This window comes from Mus pahari, chromosome 21 (assembly GCF_900095145.1).
Source record: "Mus pahari chromosome 21, PAHARI_EIJ_v1.1, whole genome shotgun sequence".
Taxonomy (NCBI): Eukaryota; Metazoa; Chordata; class Mammalia; order Rodentia; family Muridae; genus Mus; species Mus pahari.
The window spans coordinates 28,697,669-28,710,874 of record NC_034610.1 but is presented as its reverse complement, the minus strand read 5'-3'; the positions used below and the strand labels follow the sequence as shown (position 1 = coordinate 28,710,874).

The 13,206-nt window shown below is 46.9% G+C and overlaps 1 protein-coding gene across 1 annotated transcript in view; it reads right to left on the bottom strand.

Moving 5' to 3' along the window:
* Mthfd1l (methylenetetrahydrofolate dehydrogenase (NADP+ dependent) 1 like) overlaps positions 1–13,206 on the bottom strand; it is a 184,297-nt gene that overhangs the window by 156,001 nt on the left and 15,090 nt on the right. The window contains exon 7 of the mRNA XM_021220926.1: positions 11,042–11,178. Within this exon, the coding sequence (XP_021076585.1) occupies positions 11,042–11,178 (137 nt within the window). The remainder of the gene's footprint in view (positions 1–11,041; positions 11,179–13,206) is intronic.

The following is a 13,206-nucleotide window of genomic DNA, read 5'->3' as shown; positions in this document are numbered from 1 at the left end:
TATATATATGTGTGTGTGTGTGTGTGTGTATACACTAGATTTTCATTACTCATTCACCTGCTGATGGACAATTCATTTGTCTCCATCTCCTCATGACAGAGAAGAGAACAGCAAGAGACAAGACATTTGTTGTTGTTGCTTTGAGACCTGTGACCTGAGCCTCCTTGTCAACTCTCAGCTTTAAAACAATAATTTTGAAATTTCTATGTATACTCATGTATTGTTCCCTAATCTCAAAGAGCTGCAAGCCAGGGATTTCAAAGTATCGAAACTTCCTTCTTTGCCACTTAAGGTATAATTCTAAAATGTTTCATTGTTGCATAGAAAATGTAACAGAAACTGGTCGGACAGATATATGGGGTACGAGACAGGTCTCAGGGAGATTTCTCAGGAGGCGGGATTAGTATGGGCAGAAGGAGGGAAGGGGAATCACGTGATACTGAGACATCTGAGGGGACTGAGACTTGCCAGGGAGCTGAGGGAAACGGAGTCACAGAGCAAAGGCAGAACTAGAAGGCTGATCTTTGGGGGGGGTGGTCACTGATGCTAATTGTAATTAGTAAAAGAGGAGCTAATGATGGGGAAATGTAGAGGGTGTGGTGCAGGATGGAGTTAGGAAGGAGGGGCGTGGCCTTGCAGGGTAAGAGAAGGCTGAGGCGTGCACCATCCTAGTAGTCACACAGACTAGAAGCCAAAAATGCATTCCTGGCAATGAGGAACTGATGGGTAGCTTTACCATGGCAACCACACTGGCACACTTCTCACTTGCAGGCTACATATGGAGAGCTCGTTAGCAGAGTCCCTGTCTATTCACAAAACTTTAAAACTTAGAATACCTAACATCTGAAATTAGCTGAGTCCAGCACCATTCCACCCTGAACGTGCCTGATCTCACCTGAAGCCGGCTGAGCAAACACCACAAGGCCATGCCCTACGTCAGTGAGTCAGCGACCATGTCTTCCTGCACTGGTAAAACAAGGATCCTGAAGTGAGCTGTGTCAGTGTGTCAGTGAGCAAGAGGTTCCGTTCAGATGTCAGGTGTCAGGGTGCAAGAGGTTTTATTTAGATATCAGTGTGTCAGTGTGCAAGAGGTTCCGTTCAGGCATCAGGCTTCGACAGGACAGAGGACGGAGACTGAGCAGAAACGATCTGTGCTTTCTGTGCCCACCCAGTGATCTCGCTGTGCAGGAATTTTCTTCCTTTCAGGAACTGAGTGTATGTCAGTTGTCTACTCTCTCTGGTGATCAGTAAAACACGTTATTGGCTTTTAAAAATCTTAAGACTTATTGCATAAAGCAGAACGACTGCGAGCCAAACGGACAACGGGGAATTATGACATATCTAGCAAGATCTCCCGAAGGATAATAAATGACCTTCCTTTTCCTAAGTGTTCCCAAATTCAACTCTTACTTCATGATTATATTACATATCTAAGCTATTCAGTTATGTGCAAAAATGCTAGAAAAGACAATTACTCTTCTCTGAAGTGAATGTCATATATCCAAAAGACAATACAGGGCTAGGGATGTAGGTCAGTTGCTATTGTGCTTGTCTTGCATACAGAGAACCCACATTCCATAAAGTCAGGCTTGGCAGCACACACCTCTAACCCTAAACTTGGGATGCAAAGGCAGAAGGATTAGAAGCTTACATTCACCCTTCACTACAGAGCTGTGGTTCTCAATCCTTCGAATGCGGTGACCCCTTAATAGAGTTCCTTATGGTGTGGTGACCCCCAACCATAAAATTATTTTTGTTGCTAGTCATAACTGTAATTCTGTTATGAATCATAAATATCTGATATGCAGATGGTCTTAGATGGCTCCCGCGAAAGCGTCATTTGAACCTCAAGGGTGTCATAGCCCATATGTTAAGAACTGCTGCTATAAAGCAAGTTTGGGGCCAGCCTGGGAAACAGGAGAATGAATCTGAACACACACACACACACACACACACACACGCACGAACACACAGGAACACACACCACCACTACCACCACACTCTAAAAGTCAGGCCAGATGATGTAAACAAAGAAAGAAAACAGGTCACAAATTCAGAACTAGATCCTTTCAGGGCTCATAAAAATGATTATTTTCTTCAACTCTTGAGGAAAAAAAATGTTATGCAGAGAAGGGAAAGGGGGAGTAGAAAGAGGAGGGAGGGGTGGGGGAAAGAGAGAGGGAGGAGAGGGAGGGTGAGGGAGAGGGAAAAGGGGGAGAGGGAGGGTGAGGGAGAGGGAAAGGGGGGAGAGGGAGGGTGAGGGAGAGGGAAAGGGGGAAGAGGGGGGTGAGAGATAAAGGAAGGAGAGAGGGCGAGAGAGGAGAAGGGAGGGGGAAGGGTAGAGGGACAAGGAAGGATAGAGGGGGAGGAAGGAAGAAGGAAAAGGGGAAGACAGAGAGAAGGAGAGGAAGGGGAGAGGGAAAAGAGGGAGAAAGGAAGAGGGAGAGGATGGGGAAGAAGGGGTAAGGGAGAAGGAAAAGGGGAGCGAGAGAAGGAGAGCGGGAGGGCCTCAGATGCACCTTCATGCGGACCACACAGTCTTCATGCACACACCAGGCTGGAGTTCAGGTACATGGCCGGGGCTGTGGGGAATGAGCCTCTTCGTTTATGCTTTCCAGCTCCCAGTCTCCCACTGCACATCTGCAGATCACATTTCTGCATCTGCTCTCTTGGAGGAGCTCTCTGGGCCTTAGCTGCTTCCCCTGAGAGTTGAGGAATCCAGACTCATGGCAGGTGGCGTCACATCACCTGGACTTGGGCCTAGACTCTGCTTTACCAGCAATGGTCAGTCTCCAGGCTCTGGTTTCTAGTGACTTACATGCACGCAGAAGAGACTAGGACACGGACTCTCCATACAAACAGACGGTGCGTGTGTGTCAGGTTATGCACAAGAGCGTGCCATTAGACTACTTATTTTGTCCTCAGAAACCACTCGCTTTGGAGAAGGCAAATACAAATCATGTGCCAGTAGACCGAAGGTGACATCGCCAGGCTGTTTCCTGCAGAACACAGGTCCAAAACCCCTCAGGACTGATGCAGTGGGGACTCTGCAGTGCCGTGCATGCCCCACTTCCACAGTGGACTCTGATGACACAGGGTGTGACTGAGGTTGGCCACAGGTGGCTGCAAAGTGACGTGGGCTATGTGAAAGCTGAACCAAAACCACAGCTTGGAGAAACACCTTGGTCCCCATCCAGGTTTCCCACGGAGAAGGAGACAGACGCGAGCAACACAATTCCAACTTGTGATGTGTTAAACTGCACTCCGAAGCTAGCGAATTGGTACGCCGACATTTCTAACACGACGTCTGAGAAGAATGCATTCCATGTTTGAGCATCTGCGGCACCACCCACCAAGACTGAAGTCAGAATAAGTTACCTATAGGATATAGGGTAGGCATTTGAGTGTGAGTGTGAGTATGAGTGTGTGTGTGTGTGTATATGGGGGGGTGGCTGTAAAGGGGGTCCTGGTTTCCTTACATTTGCCCCACAAATTCCTCATCAGATCACCGTGGTAATCCCGCCTGCATTTCAGTCTTGGCTCACGTTCTGACCCAGCCAAGGCTGATCAAATCTGCTAATTTACACGGTTCCACTCGAACCCACGCTTACTCGCTTCAGTACGCTCTCACGAATCCCTTTCTCAACACAGGCTGACATCCTGGCTTAAAAAGAAAGCCAATCAGCTTCTACTTTGGTGTTGACAAGTCACGTGACCAGGCAGCCGGCAGGGTGAAAAGTATGGATGCCAACATCTGAATGCACTTTGTTAAGGACAGCTTAGTGGCCACTATCCCAGAGGGTCCGCACACACTCCTGAGAAACCGGATGTTCACTTAGGCGTGAAGTCATACGGCCCCCGTCCTGCACATCACAGGCACCACGTCAGCACCCCTGACTAGGTGCCATTTCCACCCCTTCAGAGGGCACAGACCACTGACTCCTAAGAGAGAGCCTGGGAGCTCTGGCAAGCCCAAAGCCCGGGGGAAGGAGTGACAGTCAGGCTACTTCAGACCGCATCTTACAAGGTTGTCTCTGGAGAAATCACAAAGTTGGAAGGAGGGGAGTTGGGTGTGGCAGCACACACCATTAATCCCAGCACTCGGGAGGTAGAGGCAGGCGGATCTACAAAACAAGTTCTAGGACAGCCTGGGCTACACAGAGAAACCCTGTCTCAATCCCCCCCTGGTGGCTGAGTTGGGTAGTGTTTTGGTTTAGAGATTGAACTCATAGGAACATCTGGATAAATGCTACATGCACAGAGGGGGCATATATGGTAACGTCTCTCTTCCCCGAAAGATTTTTTTTTTTTAATTTATGAGTCTGTAGGTGTGCTTGCATGAGTTCACAAATACCCCATGTGTGCTGGTATCTGTGTGGGCCAGAAGAGAGTGTGGGGTGAGGGGAACTGAACCTGGGTCCTCAGACTTTTAACCTGTTGAGCCACCCTGCCAGCCCCACGCATCTGTTCTTAACTGTTAGTGTCTGGAGAAGTCTCTTTGGAGTCTCAGTTTCTTCGTGATGGGATGCTAGTCCTGTCCAAAAGGGTATGAGCCTTGAAATCACACCATCTGGGCAAAGAGCAGCGCATGGCTGTGACCAGCCACTCAATAAAAGCAAGAGCAGCACTCAACCTAAAGCCAGCAGCATACTGATTTTACTTGTTCACAGTGTTGCCCTACATGTGAAAAGATCAGTCTGTACAATTCAGTGACCCAGTCCACTTGAAAGACTGGGAGGTCCCAGCTCTATTTATCCCTACCCTTCCACACACACACACACACACACACACACACATCCACTCACCCCACAATAAATTTAGAAATTTCCACTCACTTTTAAGCCCCTTTATTAGGAATACTGTGCGCTAAATTTAAGCTTCGTGATAATGTAGTTTGGCTCCAAAATCTCAGACCTAAGAGTTTGAGTCTTCAAATGTGAAAGACTCATATTGTTCTTTTATCTATAAATACTATTGTTGGTTTTTTTTTTTTTTTTAAGTGTCTCTGTGAAATGAAGAGAAATGAGACTCTCAGAGAAAAGTGAAATTCAAGCCCATCTCTGATGTCTACAGCATTTCTTCCGAATGCAGCTGGGATCCAGTGGACTCAACCCAGCTGGATGCTACTCCAGTTGCAACTTCCAGCTGTTCTCTGTCCCCAACTTCAGTGTGACTCTCAAGGGAGCAGAGCTCTGCAGTGCCCAACAATTTCTCTCTTGCAAGGACAGGGGTCTGCTTGACGAATAAGCATCCAGGCAGAAGCATCTCTTGCTCCAGATGGGGTTGGGTACCAAGGTGAGACCCTCAGTGAGAAAGACGGGACCAGTCAAGGCAAATTCCCAACAATAGGATTACACACATGCAACACACATGCAAACACACATGTAACACACATCCCTTGTCTTTCTGATCCATCCCTCTGCTGCCAAGGGGCCTGGGAAGATACACTTGTGTGGAGAAAAGTGAGAAAAGGCAGGGTGGGGGCGAAGGAAGCTCCTCGGCCTGACTAAAACGCATATGGCCGAGAGCTGGGTCTACACTCATTAGCACACGAGGAATGTGGACAGCATTCAGCTGACCTCCCCACATTGCTCTGTGAGATCTGTGGAATGCTCAAGGCACCTGAAAGTGTGGAACGGATGTAGGACATTATCTTTCATTGACATTCTCCAGTTCACTTACTGTTACTGTAACGAAACGCCTGAGATTGGAGATCGGTTGAGTTGGTTTCTAGTTTTTCAGGTTCAAGAGCTTGGTGCTGGCTTCTGCTTAGCTCTATTGAAGGCCTCTGTGGCGGTGTGAATGAGAAGGGCTCCCTAGGCTCATTTGTTTGAGTACTTGAGTCTGGTAAGGGGATGTGTGCTTGTATCCCACACCGAGGAGGTGGAGACAGACAGACCCCCCGGAGTTCAATGATCAGCCAGCACAGATGGTTTGGTGAATTCCATGTCAGTGACAGACCCCATCTCATAGGGCAGACGGCTTGTAAGGATGACACCTGAGGTTGTACTCTAGTCTGCACACCCACCCACCCATACACACACACACACACACACACACACACACACACACACCCATACATACACACACACATGCACACGCACTCACACACACGCAGCCTCTAGGCTAAAATCAAGTGTTTCTGATTCTCCACGATTCTGCTGTCACGTGAAGGAATGAGGAAAACGCATAACAATTACTGAACAGAATTTCTGGAGATATGCGGAAACCGGAATGTTCACTGTCTCCAGATTCTCCAGAAAAACCACTGCTCGGGAACCCTCCTCAGAGTTGGGATGAGCTTCACTCCGCGGAAGCTTCTAGGTGATTTACTCTCATAATAAAAAAAAGGACTTTCAAAAAATGTCTTTGTTTTTCAAAAAATACGGATACAAGCGGCCAAAGTCTCCGGCCAGCTGTGAAAACATTGAACTGTGGGGAAGGCGTCTTCCCTGCCTGCCGCAGCTGTCCAACACTGGGCAAGGCTTATTTTCCTCTTCCACGACTGCTTCCAAACCAGAAACTCTAGGTCTTAGCATGCAAACATAGGGGCTGTAACTCGGTCATAGCCAAGCTAAGCAAGCATAAGGCTGGAGTCTACGGGAGAGGGAGGGGCGGGGCGAGGCAAGCCAATTGTTCTTGAATTTTCTTGAGTGGGCTGCCCCCGTGTGGCGACTACTGAAAACATACATAGGTTTCTTCCACGTGTGTCTAAGAGCACGTTCCTGTCTTAAAAGCAGCAAGACCCCTGCCCTCCATTTAGGGCTCTCTAACCTGTCCCTTACTCTCTACCCCTTAGCACAAGTAATATGCATTTTTAGATGTCATTCAGCATGGAGCAGTCCTCGTTATTCTGGGACAAGAGTATATTCCAAGACCCCTGGCCGGTTCCGGAAGCCAGACTATGCTAATTACATCTAGACCATTCATGGGTTTACAGGCACACATACAACTGCACTTTTTCACACGAAGGAAGCTATTTAGAGTTTCTCTTTGGGCTTCTCTGCCAGATCCAAATGACCAGCTTGACCACTCTCATGTCTTGGGGTCCTTATCAATTAAAGCAATGGTTAGCTATCACATTGCCACATTAGATCTGACGCCCACGGAGTGACAAACAGGTGGGGGTAGGCTCACAGTGTGAAGCTATGCAGGACAGAGAGAATTCACCTCGGGCAGGCGGGGTGCAAGAGGGAAAGCCCAGGAGGTTCAGGGGTTCATTGTGCTACTCCGGATGGAGCTCCAAGAACTTGCTGTGGGATTTCCCACGGAATGCTGCCAGGCCCCACTGATCCCAGTAACTGACACCGTGAGCTAGCCTATCAAGATTCTGCTGTCCCTGCTGTGTCTGATGGAATCACACACTACATGAGGATACTACAAATCGAATGTCCAGATTAAGAAAACCTGATTTTAAATCAATTTCTTTTTTTTTTTTTTTGTTTTTCGAGACAGGGTTTCTCTGTGTAGCCCTGACTGTCCTGGAACTCACTCTGTAGACCAGGCTGGTCTCGAACTCAGAAATTCGCCTGCCTCTGCCTCCCAAGTGCTGGGATTAAAGGCGCGCGCCACCACGCCCGGCCCTTTAAATCAGTTTCTTAAGATAAAGAAACAAATGTGGGGCTGGAAAGATGGCTCAGTGGTTAAACACACTGACTGTACTTCCAGAGGTCCTGAATTCAATTCCCAGCAACCACATGATGGCTCACAACCATCAGTCACGGGATCCCGCGCCCTCTTCTGGTGTGTCTGAAGATGCTACAGTACACTCATATACATAAAATACATAAATAATTCTTAAATAAAACAAAACAGAACAGAACCCAGAAGCTTGGAGTTGGAAGGATGGTTCAGTAGTTAGAGGAGCGCTGGCTGCTTTTCTAAAGGTCCTGGGTTCAAGAGTCCTAGGACCCACATGGAGATTCCCAACCCTCAGTAACTCCAGTCCTAGAGGACACAGCGCCCTCTTCTGGCCTCTGCAGGCACCACGTGCATGTAGTGCACAGACATACACTCAGGCAACGGACTCAAAAAATAAAACAAACAAACAAACAAACCACGCTTCCTCTCTGAATATATATGTTCTAGTAATGTTAAAGTCTCAACTAAAATGTTTTAATAAACAATCCCACCAAGCTTATATATGTAGCCAAGGCTAACTTTGAACCAGTCTCCCCGACTCATTCTCCTGAGTCCTGGAGTCACAGTCATGGTCACAGTGACAAGTTCCTTCTTCATCCCTTTCTCATAGCAGGCAGTCAACTGCCACCCCAAATGTTTAGCTGTGGGACTCAGTCTGGTAACAAGCTTGACTAAGATGACAATCACCATCAGGTTAGGGGGTGATGGTTAGCTACCTTTTTGCTACGTTTATACTCTAAAACGGTCACTCCTGAGTATCAAGAACGGCAGTGCTTGGTTTCTTTACGTTGGGAAGGTTCTCTTACTGATCTTGAAGTCCCATCTTCCTGTTCCCACCTCCAGAGCATCACAATTGCAGGTAGGCCAGCACCACTAGGCATGCTACACTGGGGACTGAATCCGGGCCTTTGTGTATGCTAAGGCTAGCCCTCTACCAACTGAGCTACATCTCTCCCTTATTTTCCTTTATAGTAGATATTATTTCATGAACGTTCACCCAACCCAGACACAGATAAACTTATGGAAAAACCACTCAGCATTTTCCTTTAGTACGAACAAGTAAAAAAACCATAAACATTAAATATTAAAGGTACTACACACAGAACTCTCTAAGTCAAGGAAGGAGACGGGAAAGAAAATAGGAGATTAAAAGATGGTTCCAACCCTCTGAGCCCTAATTACAAGCCAGGTAGTCTGGTAAGTGCCGTCCACTGACTTGACTGTCTCCCCTGGCCATCATGTAACCCGGGGAAGGATGCTCAGCAGTGATCCCACTGGGGTGAGTCCCTGACTGACTCTGGGAGGAACGGAGAGGGAGGTGGAGAGCAAGAGGAGGGGAGAAGTCCTGGGGGGGGGGGGGGGGGCGGGGAAGGAAAGCACCTCATTCAGTCCTCCCTCCCCAGCTGAAGGGTGAACAGTTTTCACTCCCTTCCTCCACTCTCAGCGTCATATGAAGGACTACAGAAAATCCCATGGAACCGTTATCCCATTCTTTTCTCTGGTACTCTAGGATGAGTGGTGTGTGTGTGCACGCACGCGTGTGTGCATGCGGGCTCAACCACACAGTTGTGCACACTTGGAGCCAGAGGGGGACACTGGATAGCTGTCCCGCTCCATCCCGCTCCTCCTTATTCCCTTTAGATGGGGTCTCTCTACGAAGTCACAGCTAGGCTGACAGCTGCAGGATCCCGCAGCTTGTCTCTGCCACCACAGCGCTGATGGGTGATGGGTGCACAGGAACATGCCCAGATTTTTAAGTGAGTCCGCAAACTTGGAAATTAGCCCCTCATGCATGCTTAGCAATGGGTCCTACCCACCGAGCCACCTCTCCAACCTTAGAGCTGGGCTTTTAGTGCAGAAAAACCAAACAAGAGTAAGTTTATTATTAAAAGGAAAAGGAAGAAGTCCCCTTGGACCCCCTCCTTTCTCATCTTGCCCCTAGATGTGCTTTCAGATTTCCCGTTTTGTATAGTAAACATGCTGCTCTAGGGCCATGTGCACACCACGCAACTGTTAACTTCTAAGCTATCTCCCCAAGCCCCTGACTGTGGCTTCTTGTCTATACGTCTAAGAATTTGCCTATGACATTTTTAGACCAGAAAATGTCAGGGTCAAAGAAAAGTACCTTGGGCTGGAGAGATGGCTCAACAGTTAAGAGCACTGACTGCTCTTCTAGAGGTCCTGAGTTCAATTCCTAGCAACCACATGGTGGCTTACAACCACCTGTAATGAGATCTGACACCCACTTCTGGTGTGTCTGAAGGCGGTTACAGTATACTCACATATATGAAATAAATAAATCTTTAAAAAAAAAAAAAGTACCTTAAACTCTATTAAAGGACTTTTTAAAAAGCTTAATTCTCTTTGAAATCTTTAAGGTGATATGTCAGCTCTTGGGTTCACACAAAGTTGCCAACACCAATACTTGTCATTACTTATTGCTAGCATAGCTGATGAGCATAAATCATAAGGAGCTAGGCAGCTATCACCATATGCCTATAAATGGCCATCTGCTGTTTTTCTATAGATTATTACTGTCTTATTGATTTCTGAGCCTTTTACCAGACAGCAACCGCTAACTAAATGTTTGCTTTAACTACCCCTAATTTGTGACCACCTTTTTGCTGCTTTTTAATGTAGTCTTAGTGTATGAAGACCCAGCCCATCATAGGTGGCTCCATTCCCTAGACAGAGGGGAAGAAGGGAGTCCAAAACAGTGTAAGAAGAGAAAGCTAGCAAGCAAGGATCCGAGCATTTACTCTCTCTGCTTTGGACCGTGATATCATGTGCTATGCCCCTGCCTCGACTTCCCCACAGTGATGGGTAAGCAAACCCTCTCTTCCCTGGGTTGCTTTTTGTCGGCGTATTTGTTACAGCAACAGAAATGAGACAAGAACAGTAGGTGGGTCTTTTCTTATGACAGTCGCTGTTCTTTGTGTCTTGTGTCGGCTAGCTGTGTGTCTGTCTTCTATCTTTCCCAAGAGCCACCTCTGAGCTTTCTTAAAGATCCCTTGGTGATCCTGACCAACCAGTGAAAATTTAATATTAAAATACACGCTACCGAGAACTTCCTTCCAGACAGCTTTAACTGAAAGAACATCTTTTAAGACATTTGTTTTCTACCACATTAAAAACTGCTCTGTATTACTTTGTTTTATTTTTAACATACTGTCTCATCTGTAGTCCAGGCTAGCCTTGAACTACTATCTCAACTATTTCCAAATGTTGGGGCTGCAGAAATGAGCCACGATAACGGACTTTGCTTTTTACTATCTTCCTCCTTCAAGATCTACCTCTACCTTACCTCTAACTTCCTGTTCAGTGCTCACTTTACACATCCCAGCTTTCCCTCTTCTCTAATACAGAATGCCAAGGTCGTAGAGTCCCACGGGAGACCTACCTTGTCTGGAAGCTGAGGTGTTGCCCAGGGGCAGCTCATTGTCATAGATCCTTTTCTCTGGAAGAGACACTGCAGGGCAGCTTCCAGGGGCCCGTGAGCCCCTACAACCAAGACCTTCTTTCCATCCAAAGTGATCCCTACCGACCAAAGAAAAGTTGATATTAAAATTCACACCACTGAAAACTTCCTCCCAGGTCGCTTTAACCGAAAGAACATCTTCTAAGTGGCTTTTCTTGGAGGCCACCGCAGAAGAGAAAGTGGAAATATGGTAAGAAATAGAGGGAGCCGTCAGGGAAGAAGGCTGCAAAACAGTGCCTTCTGGAGGTGACAGATGGCTTCACCCAGGAGCTGTGGTTGCCAGCACAGGACCAATCTACTCAACATTCCAGCATATACAGGGTCTCGCAAGGCCCCACTTGTAGTTAAGAAGCCACAGGCGGTTGATAGCTACCAGGATAGAGCAAGTCCGTACTCTTCAGGGGTGGAGCCCCTGGTAGGCTGGTCATGCTACAGTGGACAGCACACATGCATGTGAGTGAAGTAAGTCTTCTTTTCTTAAAGAACATGCAATTGGAAGGAAGATAAAGGGTGGAGGGTCTGAGAGGAGTTGGAGCAGAATAAGAGGTGGACTTGAACAAAATAGAATAAGCATTAAAAAAATAGAGAAAGTAGATAAAGAAAAATAAACAGCCAGACCTTGGCTGTCTCAACAGTACAGCACGCTGACCATGCACTTGGAAAGAAGGCCGTGGCCAACCAGAGTCTCCTCGCGCACCCTCCTCGTGCACCCTTTGTTTCTGAGTCTTACAGCTCCCTCTATTTCTACAGTTCCTTATGAATATAGAACCAGCTGTAAGTTGCCTCTAGGAGATTCTAGAAAGACCTGCAGGGCAGGACACATCGGACCATCTCACAGACCTTATTTTAGTGGCTGCTGACTAAAAGGTACATCTGGAGAGTCCACCTTTTATTAGAACTTCGCCAAAATATCTTTGGCCTTTTGACTGTTGAATGTTTGAGGCTAAGGGAGGGGCATCTGCTTCTTTTCTCTGCAATTGGGGCCAAGACCAGTTGAACTTCTGTGTTCTCAAGTTAGGAAGCCATAAACTTATGGGAACTATCTCACAGTGTCTTAGTTAAGCTGCTAAATACTTGAGCTATCCCACAGTGTCTTAGTTAAGTCATTCAATACACAAGCTATCTCATAGTGTCTTAGCTAAGCTGTTAAATACATGATCTATCGCACCGTTAGGGTTTCTGTTGCTGGGGCAAAAACACCGTGACCAAAAAGCAAGTTGGGAAGGAAAGGGTTTATGTGGTTTACACTTTCAGATCATAGCCAGTCACTGGAGGGAGTCAGGACAGGGACTCAAACAGGGCTGGGACCTAGAGGCAGAAGCTGATGCAGAGGCCATGGAAGGGTGCTGCTTCTTCGGTTGTTTCCCTTGATTTTGCTCAGCCTGCTTTTTTATCGACCCCAGGACCACCAGCTCATGGATGGCAGCATCCGTCATGAGCTGGGTCCGACCCCATTGATTACTAATTAATAAGTGCCTTACAGTTAGATCTCATGGAAGCATTTTCTCAACTGAGGTTCCCTCCTCTCTGATGACTCCAACTTATGACAAGTTGACACACAAACCAGCCAGCACACACAGTAATTATTAGTTAAATTCAGTAATCAAAAAAGGTGAATCATTTGTGTCTGTTTTCCTGGCACAGGAATGTGAGGTTTAGAAAAGAACGTAAGAAATTAAATAGCGCTGGCTACTGACACAGCCCCACTTGTTAATAAGTCTCATATGGAGTCTTTCCATGCAAAATCCACCTGCTCAATCAAGTCAGCTCTAACTGTGATTTACCTGTACCTACAGTGACAGACTTGCCAAACCAGGAGATATTTTCACTGTGGTTATTTTGACTGTTTCTTGAGAGAAAACAATGTTTAAAATGCTAGTGTTTGTAGCCATCTCTTTTATACACAATCTTACTAGAAAATACTTTCAGTTAACCTATTTATATGCAAATTAAAACCTGAGAGAAACAAAGCCAACATTAGATAGCACTTTAAGACATCAATTGGAAGCAGGGTGTGGTGGCACACCTCTTTAATCCCAGCACTCCGGAGGCAGAGGCAGGCAGATTTCTGAGTTTGAGGCCAGCCT